The sequence below is a fragment of the Idiotropiscis lumnitzeri genome, chromosome 7, assembly GCF_059441095.1.
Source record: "Idiotropiscis lumnitzeri isolate Australia: NSW breed Sydney's pygmy pipehorse chromosome 7, RoL_Ilum_1.0, whole genome shotgun sequence".
Classification (NCBI taxonomy): Eukaryota; Metazoa; Chordata; class Actinopteri; order Syngnathiformes; family Syngnathidae; genus Idiotropiscis; species Idiotropiscis lumnitzeri.
In genome coordinates this window covers 10,942,304-10,954,574 of record NC_142397.1, presented here as the reverse complement: position 1 = coordinate 10,954,574, position 12,271 = coordinate 10,942,304, and the positions used below count along the sequence as shown (strand labels likewise).

General features: G+C 41.3%; 1 protein-coding gene across 3 annotated transcripts in view; it reads right to left on the bottom strand.

Moving 5' to 3' along the window:
* Positions 1-10,478, bottom strand: part of gramd1bb (GRAM domain containing 1Bb) — a 63,659-nt gene extending 53,181 nt beyond the window's left edge. Inside the window, exons 1-3 of one of the 3 annotated variants that reach the window (XM_088300082.1) lie at positions 9,728-10,478; positions 4,560-4,649; positions 2,386-2,412 (exon numbers count right to left, since the gene is read on the bottom strand). In XM_088300082.1, coding sequence (XP_088156208.1) covers positions 2,386-2,412; positions 4,560-4,649; positions 9,728-10,137 — 527 coding nt within the window. In that variant the 5' untranslated portion in view covers positions 10,138-10,478. Of the gene's footprint in view, positions 1-2,385; positions 2,413-3,099; positions 3,252-4,559; positions 4,650-7,203; positions 7,368-9,727 lie in introns of those variants that run through there. The other 2 variants (XM_088300076.1, XM_088300075.1) reach the window with 2 other exon arrangements.
* Between the last annotated feature and the right edge of the window lie 1,793 nt (positions 10,479-12,271).

Here is a 12,271-nt window from a genome sequence, read left to right as displayed (position 1 = left end):
CCTGGGTTCTCAGCAGAAGAAGCCACTAACACTCTTCTCTGAATCTGCACATAGGCCACATTTTTTTTCCAAATTAGATCATCTGAAAACCATTTACTTTATGACAGCAAGACTAGATTAATTTATTTTAATTATTAATATCATTATTATTATTATTATTATTAATATCATTATTATTAATATCATTATTATTAATATCATTATTATTATTATATGCAGCCAGCTCATCCGTGACCCTGCCCTTTAGTGGATGTGTTTCTATGAAGCTCCAGACTCAAAAGATCAGATGATGCTGACCTCCAATAGTGGAAGCAAACATCTTTCAAACCTCAGACATAGATCAATACAACTGCAATCGAGACAGCGGAAGAGCGAGGTGGACATTACATTGAAAGACTAAAAAAATAAAAAGAATAAAAAAATAAAGAACAAATCTTTTGATCAGAATCTAGCGACACAATTTTAAAGAACATTTATACACATTAAAAACATTTTTTTTTTTTTACACTTTTGTAGTCTAGACACTGCCCTCTAGACGCATTAAAAGGTCTGACTGAATGCAACCAAGAAGTTTCCAGGTATTCTATCAGCCAGCCACTTGAACATGCATTATTTAGAATTTAGGTTACTGTAATAAAGTAATCAATCTTTGTGAGCACTTAGACCTCCTGTAGGCACAGCAAGGTCATAATAAATACAGGCAACAAATGAGAGCGAAATCCTAACTAAATATTCTTTATAAATATATTGTCCATGCAGTCATTTGTTTTCCCCAATTAGCAACGGGAAAGGAAAGGGGATCGTTCAAAATCTAATATTCCAGAATTATGGTGATTAAAATGGGCTCTGTGTGTGTGACTGTTATAACAAAACAAGAGATTTACCTGTGCCTATTGTTAGGTCAATACCAATACATAACATAATTTGAAATTTAGAATCTTTGTGACTACATTCTGGTAATTTTTTTCGTCCAGTTCTCCCTTAGCAAACAGCATAATAATTTTTACATTATTTTAAAAAAATGCAGATGAACTGAGATCAAAGTGCTTGTTCCATCAGCAGAGGAAATCTTAGATATACAAGTGGAGCTACCGAGATGCAGATGCTGCATTGATGTGCTGGTAATCGTATTGCAATATAATTGCAAAACTGAATTAAAGTGCTTGTTTTCGGGAGGATCTGCACAACTGTAAGCAGCTGCTGCCATTGTCTGTTCATACAAACCTGAACAATACTGCTTTCCTTCATGACTGGACAGATAAACATCAACGAGCTAAATCTATCCACTGTCTGCCCAAAAACCACAACAAAAAATATCCGGACAGTCTCAATTAGGAAAGGCCAAATTAAATCGAAATAATGCAAAAAAAAAATTCATTCAATGAGTCTTCAAGCAATGGAGGCAAATGGCTTGCACTACTCGGCTGCGACTGTAAGGGGCGCTCTTGATTAAATTTGTTGAGCAACACTGATGTGAAAACTGGGATTCAAACACAGAGATTCTCCCTGTATTAAACATACTTAATACTAACAATAAATGTAAAAAAAATAAACACAAAAAACATTTTCACCACAGTTGCTCATGGAAATTTAGTCAGATGCTGCCCCCTCGTGTGACCCTTGTAATGAATGATACGTCTGGGAGGATTATATTTTCCATGAACGAGCATACACATCACACAAAAAATAATTTGGATGCAAAGGCTTTCTTTGTAGAGTATAGAGAAACCTTATGGCTTCCAGGCTCTCTCAGTACCCATTTTGCAAGACCGACCCCAAATACAAAACGTCAACTCAGTTCCCCTGATTAATCACCAAAATGTACACATGACCATATTCACACAAACACATGCGATAATAAGAACACCTCCTCATGCAGAGTGCACCAAATCATTGCAATACATTGACTAAAAGATAATTTCATTAATTAATTTAATAGAACCAGGACAACCACAAGATTATTATTCGATCATCTCACAACCCATCCTCACATCTTGACCTACCTTTTCAGCTTTAACCCCATCACGAGGATACCTCTGGCTGTATCAGCGAGCGAGCTCACACGAGTTTGCTGCCTAACACACTGACATCGCCGCAGCACTGTATCCACAGCTCACAAACCCCCCCTTGTTTGTGTTGTTCCAGCAATCAAAGCCAACAATGACATTCCATGGCTTGCAACTGCATTGAGTCCACAGCCAAAGCACATTTAGACACATTGCTTGTCAAACACAAAGCCGTCAATGTGTGTCACACACGGAATAGGAGGGCCGGCTCGGGCCGAATGGGGTGACAACAGCAAAGGCAAACCCCACTGTGCCCCGCGACAGTTTCAGCCCAACAACATACAGTAATCTGTTTTTGTACGTCAACATGCGCACTCACCTGATTTTGTCGGCTGCACTGTCAGACCTGCACACAGACAAACAGGAGAAACGCAATTTTATTGGTTTGCTGGAAAGGAAACAGGAGTTCTGAACATTCAAAGAGCGATTCTCTCATTCGTCCATCAAAAAAACAATCTCATGAAAAATGGACATCATATTAATTCATATTTTCATGCTCATTTCTCCACAAGAAGCACGTTATAATTACTTGTTATATGACATGTTAAGTGAGAAGAGGTTCTATTCACTAACAAATCACAAGATATTGCCTTTGAAGTTCCAACAAAGTCATAAGCAAATCCATCTTTAACAGGAGTTATATAAATAACTCTCTATATAATGACACCGTCACGTATCACTGAACCTCACAATCTGCGTCATCTTCACCCATGAGTCATATTACATGTTTTTTGCAAAGTCACATTGTGTTATTATATAAGCTGATACATGCCGTTACAAGGAAGGAACTGCACAAACACATTCCTGACAATGACAGCAAACCGGTCAACGTTGCTGATACAGCCGGCAGCAGCAGGACTAATTAGCCGACAGCCTGCTGCTACAACACACGAAAACGCATCTGCACAGAAAGCATTCAGCAAACTGACTGCAGCTAAACAGCTAGACGGAGCGATCTGGTCAAAAGTCACGAGAGTGCAGTGAGGCTGACAGGAACGGAGCAGGCTGCAGTGCAGACATGAAGCTCTTTTACCTGCAGAGGAGACATGACATTCCGTGCCTTCTAATGCCGGCCACAGAACGCCACTCGCCCTGCAAGCAGCTGCAAAAGCCCCTCGCTAGACGAGAGGAGAGCAGCCAGCCATCCCATGGGTACAGCTCCGAGTTCATGCAAGTAGAGATGGTGCTAGAAAAACGCGGAGGAGGGGAGACTCCGACAAAGAATATGTGGACAGGACCACGGAAAGAATAAGTAGAGGTGTGGTGAGCGGTGCACAGAGCCGAAGACTGTCTATTCTACACTGGCTGGTGATACACTTCGATATATATATATAGATCCGTCCATCCGTTATCTGCACCGATTTGCCTCACTGGGGGGGGGGGGGGGGGGGGTGCTGGAGCCTATCCCAGCTGTCTTCGGGCAGTAGGCGGGGGACACCCTGAACTGGTTGCCAGCCAATCGCAGGGCTCACCAAGACAAAAACCATCCGCGCTCACACTAATACCTAGGGGTATACCTTGCTGCCATGCATGTTTTTTGGAATGTGGGAGGAAATCGGAGCACCCGGAGGAAACCCACGCAGGCACGGGGAGAACATGCAAACTCCACACAGGAAGGCCGGAGACAGAATCGAACTCACGACCTCCGCATTGTGAGGCCATCGCGCTAACCAGTGTTAAAGTGTTAACTGTGGGGATTAATATATATTTTTTTAAACTCCAAAATAATTTGCATACTTTGTAAATATTGTGGCATATTAGTTGTAGGTCTTTAGCACATCATCTCAGAACAAAACAGCCAGCTCAAGTTAACACTCGTCCTTGCAAACCAACACTGTTGGAGAGTTGGTGCTTGTGGGCAGTTTTGAGAAATGTTTCTAAGTAAAATGCCTGCAATGATGTCTCCGCTTAGACACAATAGTATTCAAGATTCAAGATATTAAAACAGTCTTTGAATTAAATATATAATATAAATATCTGTGACACACTTCTCAAAAATAGTTGAAAAATTATCATGGCTTGACATATACATATAAGGGGCGGCACGGTGGCCTCAAAGTGCAGAGGTCGTGGGACCGATTCCGGCTCCGGCCTTCCTCTGTGGAGTTTGCATGTTCTCCCCGTGCCTGCGAGGGTTTCCTCCAGGTACTCCGGTTTCCTCCCACATTCCCAAAACATGCATGGCAGTTTGATTGACACTAAATTGTCCCTAGGTACGAGTGTGAGTGCGGATAGTTATTTGCCTATGTGTGCCCAGCGATTGGCTGGCAACCAGTTCAGGGTGTCCCCCGCCTACTCCCTGAAGATAGCTGGGATAGGCTCCAGCACCCCCCGCGACCCCCGTGAGGAGAATCGGTTTGGATAATGGGGAGAAATGGTACAGAAAAAAAAAAAATTTCTTCTGATGAAACTGCATCATCAATAGGTTCGGATTCAAACAGAGGACACGCACAATGTAAATAAATTCAAAAACATTTCAAACATATTGCTCACCTCTCCTCTCTGATGAATGGAGTCAAGAAACGAGTGGCATCATCTTCGTGGCTACTTTGCTGGCTACTTTGTTGGCTGCTTTGCTGGCTGCTGCAGTCACACAAGAGAAAACAGTCAAAGTTATTTCTCAATCTATTCTTGACTAATAACAAACATAACATACTTGCACCTCCAAGCAAGAAACACAGGAGGGAAATGAAAAGAAATGTACCGCACAGCATCTAGGACACGGAGAATAATACTAACTATACCTTGTCCCAGTTATGAATGTAGAGGATTATTTTGCATCGTAGCATGTTTGGTCCGGTGGGGCAAAAGTGGAGCAGTATCCATCACGCTGCCTTAAATGTGTTGCGGTTACAGCTGACACAGTTGAACAGCATCCCGCAAATGTCTTACACTGACTAACTTACAATATATGAATCTGAATGAATCTATAATGCGACATCTATTGCAAAATTATGATAAAATCTGTTTTCTACAAAAATCAATACAAAATAAAGTACAAAGAGATTAATTCAATCTATTTTTTCTTAAATAGTAGCTTGTCATTATTTAACATGATTTGGCAACTTGGTCAAATGTGAGGTTCCTTCCATGCACATATCCTGAATTGACACAAGAGGGGGCTCCATCACATATATGACTATCACAACAGTGTACTTGTGCTAAAAAAAATAAAATAAAAAAATAAAAACACCAAAAAAAAAACAAAAAAATTTTTTTTGTGGTGGGGGGGCAGATTAAGCTAAAATATAAGAAGTAGAAAATATTCCAATGTAGTATTAGCATATTTCAGTTTGTGGAATCACTTGATTTTCCCATATTAAAACAAACTTATAAGATTGCTGATGATGACCCTTTTAAAAAAACATTGAATTATACCCTACTCTAATCCTATAAACAATTTTAATGACTGGTGAAAAATTGCTCATGCTTTAAAATCAGCCCCTCTCTGCAGCACAGCTATGGGTGGGAAAACTCAGAAGGAGGTGGTGGGTGGGGGGGGCTGTTGTCACACACCAATGCCCAATTCGGGTTAGAAGGCAGAAGTCTACAAGTGCCCTGCTTTTACACCATCCACATCATTCACTTCCACAGTGGCGCAAACGCGCATCCCTAATTGCATCAAAAATATCAAAAGTAATAAATCTCCACCACACAAACGGTACGATTTGGGGGGCATTTTCAATGCTCTTTACGAGGCTGAGAATTCTTTGGTAATTCAACCCTGAAAATACTATTTAAAATGTATAGTTCAAAACTGCAAAAAAAAAAAAGAGGTGGGTTCACTAATGTGATGAAAGTAACGGGAAACACCGCATATTCGCATGCAAAAGTCTTGTCATGCATTGCAAACCAGAAATGGCCAAGTGATAGCTAATTCTTAAGTAGATTTACTAATATTAAATGGCAGCTACCAATCGATTAAAGAAATGGCAAACACAAAATTTATCTCCAACTCTATTTCATAGCATAAGGTTTGAGCAGATACACAGTAACAGACATGCTCAAAAATCAGCTTTACATTATGGAGATCTTGCATTTCCTCATAGGCATACTTCGCATACTCTCCTGCATGGACTTCAGCAAGCGAGTCGGTTATGCTTCTGACATTTTGCCCACTAACCGCACCTGTGCTAAATTTAAACAAAATGAGAGGAGCCGCTTCAATTGGATGGGAATCAAATCAGCCGCTTTTACTCCCAGAAAGCACCAACGGCCATTTTGAACTGTTCCCATCTGGGAAAATACCAAAGAAAACTCCACCGGTGCATGCAGTTTGGCTGCTCTTTGCACTAGATTTACTCTGGGCTTCAAAATAAGGTCAATTATATGGGTGTTATACAGCTAGGCATCTTTTTGGTTAGTTTCCAACATGCGCTCACACATTTTGTATGAACTTTTGGCACTTGTTCATATGAAGGAGTGGTTGAAGTTAACACAGCGTAACCTCAAACTAAATTATTTACTATTAGTGATGTAGAATTAATGAAACAGCACTATGGACGTGACAGCAAGGAGACGTAACCTATATAACATGAGACTCACATGATCTCCAGTAGAGAGCAAATAAGATTGTGTTCATCCTGTATAATTGATTGCTGATTAATTAGTTCTTGAAGCAGTTAAGATAAAAAGCATTCAGCAGAATTGCTCCTGCTTATTCGGTCAGAACTGATGATGAAGAAGAAAAAGAATGCAAAGTAAAATGAGCTACAGCCACGAACATTCCCTCCAGGCATTTACTTATATTTAATTAATTAATTTATTTATTTATTTATACTTTTATTATTATATGTTAACAATTAGGAGTTCAGTACATTCAAAGACAACATTTACCATCACATTAATAATAATAAAAAAAATTATCGACTGCCATTTTTTCCTATAGTAAATCAAAATAAACGAGTAAAATGCCAATTCCTAATTTAATTAGTGTGCAGCTTAATTAACGAAAGCAGACATATACTTCCAATATGTCAAACTCAAATTGTGGTTTTGAATCAAGCAAAAGTGGATGCACTTCCTATTTAAGTATCACATGTGTCCGCTCACTGTCATGCATTCATTCATTCATTCGTCTAACATCAGCTGCTAATTTACACAAAGCATTTACACAAAGCGACCACCAGCTTGTCACCTGCTCACGTTTTGCTGCACATCTTCCAGGTTGTTGTCGAACTTAGCAAAGCCTTCCAGGATTTTAGAGAACTCGTTGACGATGTCTGCCCAGTACCTCTGACCGAAATCTTCGGCCACAAGTTGCATCCTGGTATTAAAGCCTTGCCCGTTAAACTAAGTGAAGTTTAACAGAATACAAATCTGGCGCTTGTAAGTCATTGCTAATCCAGTCAGTGGCTGCAGTCAGGCAAGTGAGTATTTTAAATGACGTTAGTTATTGAGTAATTAATGTGATCTTCCTGATGGACTAGAAATGAATGTTTAACTAAAATGCTCAATCATTTCTTTGTATCTATGCGCTCTCTACGGTACAAGTGGCTTTTTAGATTTTAGATTTATTCACCTTTGTTCCTTGTCATCCTGTTTAACTTCTTTCATTGTGTAATTTACATTATGGTATGATTATAACTTATTAATTGTAAAATGTTCCACATTTATTTATACTGCATACTTTCTGGCTCATTTTTAAATTCATGATCTTTTGTCCATTCCATCCACCCATTATCCAAACCGCTTCTCCTCACGAGGGTCGCGGACGTGCTGCAGCCTATCCCAGCTGTCTTCGGGCAGCAGGCGGGGAACACCCGGAACTGGTTGCTAGCCAATCGCACGGCACACAAAGACAGACACCCATTCACGCTCATAACCACACCTAGGGACGATTTAGAGTGTTCGATTAACCTACCATGCAAGTCTTTGGAATATTGGGGGGAACCGGAGTACCCGGAGAAAACCAACGCAGGCCCGTGGAGAACATGCAAACTCCACACAGGAAGGCCGGAATCGGAATTGAACCCTTCACCTCTAAATTGTGAGGCGGACGTGCTAACCAGTCTTTCCACCTTGCTGCCCTGATGTTTTATTTGTGATATTTTGCCAGAAACGATAAGATAAATTAGGGCAATGAAGTTAAGGCAAAAATGCAGTCTTATGTCCTTAGACATGTCAAATTCAGGTTCAGGATTTCACTATATCACTTCAGGTAAACATTTCGACCGATATTATATTATCACTTTGGATGATTTGAAAACGGCCACCACGTCGCACAATACAATGCGATTCACAAATGGATGCGGTACTGTAAGCGAAAAGGCGCCGATGTTGCATAACATCACTCTGGGGATGGGAAAGATTAATTGCATTTCCATTCAATTCAATGGTAAACTTTCTTGAACATAGCCACGGAACACATTCGATTTGTGCACCAAGAATCCACCGTATTTCTCTCCTACGTTAATGTCTGATACAAAACTAAGCGTGAACAGCAAACTCTCAACGGGGCTTGGAAGAGAGTCCTAAAAAATTATAGCCCATAGGTTAGCAATGCTGACTGGATAGAAAAGAGTTCTGCATTCACAGCAGTACAGTGTGTTCTGACAATTGGACATATCCAGAAGTATGCTGATAATTTACGATACTCATACATGTCTTGATTCTGCGGAAATATGCTTTCTTGATGCCAGATTGTTCTCTGTATAAGTATCTAGCTGAAAAAGAGGCGACTAAGATGAGGGGGAGCCGGTCTGTGCTGATGGTCCACTGGCTATAATGACACTCTCATCCTCAGAAATGATGCCTCTGGAGAGACGGAGTCTTGGAAAAAGACAAGCCACTGATGGTGTGAGTAACCAATTCCTGTAACTGGCCTCTGAGGATTTAGCACAACTACCTGGCAAACATTCCATACACCCCCACCTCAAATGAGACGGAGAGAGAACTACTGTCGAAAATGCATTGAACCTTGGCCTTGGGCTTTATTGTCTCAGTTCAATGATGAGTTTTATCTGAATTCGTTTTGCCTTGTGTAATTTCTATCGGAGGTTCCTTTTGGATCCAAATTGGGATGTCTCATCAGTAAGTCATTAAATCTGAGACCAAGGCTGTGTCCGAGTTGCGCCGGAAGTGACACCATGCGGCCGAAAATGCAATCTTCGGGTGATGCAGCCTGTCAATTTAGACAGCCCGAGTTTGTTAACCTTGTCTTCGTAATTGATGCCATCATTTAAAGTAAGACAGCATGATTTCCCGCTCAACTCAGAGAAAACATATTTTAACAATAAAGGATGAAAGATTAAGGCCAAATATTAAGATTGTCTGATGCGCAAACGGTGCCACCGTTTAGAAGGCAAACCTCGAATTTCAAACGTCTCCGTTCCTGCATTTCAAATTTCAAAGAGAAATACAGATGTCTGCTCAGTATTTATCAGCAATTAAAATGTTCTGCTCTGAAATATATCTGGCATAATTAATCAATGCTTTGAACTTAACAAAATCCTCTAAATAGCCATGTTTCATAGCAGCAGCCGTAAAACCTGAAAGATGTATGAATATCAAAAGCTGATATTCTAAAGACGTTGACGTAGTGGCACAGTATACGATAATACAGGAGTGAATTAGCATATGCTCTGAAGCAGCATTGATTAAGATGATGAGTGGAGCAGTAGTGGGGAATGGAAAGCTCTGTGGGGAAGGCCCATACCAACCTGCTCTCATTGCCTTGCTCCTTCTTCTCTCTGACTTTCAGCCACTTCCTCAACAGGAAACGCTTCCGTCGCGGAGACGCACTGGGCGTGGAGCAGCTCGACCACGAAGAGGGAGCGTCTTCATCACTGGACGGCGTAATCTCAATAGACGGCAGCTGAAGGTATTCCTTGGAGCCAGAGTGCGAACGAGCTTTCAGGTGACCGCCGCTTAGCTGCCCCCTTTCCAGGGCCCTCTCGCTGGGGACGTTTCTCATGCGCCGCATCTTGAAGCGCTTACGGCGCAGCGTCGGGGTCGAGGAGCTGGATCTCATGGAACAATCCGGCACGGTGTTCTTGCCGCCATAAGAATATACCGGTACATCATTTGGAACGCTCACTTGGAGTGAAGGAGGTCTGAGTGTGTCACTCATGGCAACTGTTCTACTTCAAATCGTCAATTCCGGAGTGAAGCAGGCAATTTGGTACTCCTCACACACACTCCTTCCTCAGCTCTCCTCATGCGATGGGCAAGTTCTTGTCAAACGCCAGCCTGTAGACCGAAGTAGCAGCTGAAGAGTCCTGATAGCAGCTATCTTAGGTCTGACTAGACTGTTTAATGATATGCATCTATTTTGTGGGTGGCTGGCTGACCAAGTGAAGTGCAATCTTACGGCACAAAACTCAACCTCTCTGGCTGGATGAGGAGAAGGCTGTGCTACATCACAAAGGGGGCTTTTGTTCTGAGCAGCAGATGAAACATGTATAAGGCATGTCAGGGAGAGTAACCCAACTCCCTGGTCCCTTCTTGGGACCTGCAGGCCAAGTTACAAACAACGCCTTTGGTTAAGAGCTCGCTGCCAAAGCTGTCACCTTTGCCGTTTCTGCTAACAGTAATGCGGAAGGCACTGTTAATACAAATGTTGCTGTAGTTTAAAGTCAGTGAGGTGGTTTGATGAGGCTATTGGGATGTTGATGCTGGTTGTTGCAGGGCTGGGTTTGAGGTCCAATCTTGTGCTCCGGGGTATCATTTTCTCCACGCAGTTACAGCCTAAGGGTTAGAGGCAGGTGATAGGACGGCAGGATTCAGCCAAGCCTGAGGGTGATGATGGCCAAGTTAAGCAACCCATAATCCGCACAGCACACAAGACAGCCCCACACACACACTCACACACACACGTACGCAAGTCGACAGCATTCATTCGATCACAGAAAAAGAAGGCAGCACTGTTGTGAATGGATGTAAAAGGTTACACATGCCAACTGTCGAAAGACACCACCTTGCACCAGCCCAAAAGCAACATTTGCCATTTGTAGAGCGCTTTTCATGCATCAATGTGCAACTCATAGTAATTCACATTATAAAAAAAAAATATAGAAATATATGTATTAATTTTTTAACTCAAGATTATAAATATTGTTCATATATTCCACACATTAAAGATCTATATATATAAACAACATCTGATGAATTATTAACATTAGTTAACCAGTAAACAAAAGCAATTATTAAATGTACTACTGGCTCAGAAATCTCATGAATTATATATATTTTTATGTTATGCAATTTTGCGTGCTTTTTTTCCCTACGTTTTATGGAACATAGATTGTTGTCCGAGTAATTTCATCATAATCTGTTACATTGTTATTACTGATTTTTTTTATAGGCTTGAGTGATGAAAAGCCATTGATTGCATTTAGAAGTTCGGCGGGCCGGATTAGAACGCCCTGGTACAGATTTATCATTCATTGTTCGGTTTAATTCAAACTAAGACTTGACATTTTATATTGTCTAAAGAGAACATCAAACTCATGCAATGATTGAATTTAACAGTTTTTTTTTTTTCATAAATTTAAAGCCGGAGCCATGACACAGAAAAGTTAAAAGGAAGCGACAGCAAACATGCAAGCCATCTTTTTTTATGCATGGTCGCGGGCACAACGCCAGCGCACACTCCCAGTGACCTGGAGGCTGGAGTGTGGAAGCAGGAAAACATAATTTAATCATGGCCAGACAGCGTTTCTCATTACAGCCTCACACATTCTGGCAGCTTTAGGTCATAGTATGCCATTTCCAGGCTCAACTCAGGTGAGCTGTGCAAGAATGTGATGTCGTGTTCAAGCTATCCATTGAGTTGTTGATGACTTCATTCTTTTACATTTAATTATGAGGCAAAGTGCATAAAAAAAAAACCACGCGATTATAGGGCAAGAGACGGCGCACCTGTGCGATCCGAGCACGCCAGAATATTAACAAACCGAGCGCACAGCATGAGGAAGCCGAGCAGTCTAGCAATCTTGTGTCGGCGCAGCTTGAGAACTTTGTCACGCATACATTAATGCCGTGAACAGATGGACCTACCGCAGAGGAGCTTTGCTGTTCCAGCTGCAACTTAGATGACAGTTATCTCGCCGTAGCGTAGCGTAGCGGCTACACGGTATAAAACAGAATAGACATTGAGTGCTTTGAACGCATCATTACTGACCATCAAGGTTGAACTGAATTGTTCAGCACCTTTCTATTTTTAGCAACATCTACTTGGTAGAGATTAAGGAGGCATGCAAACA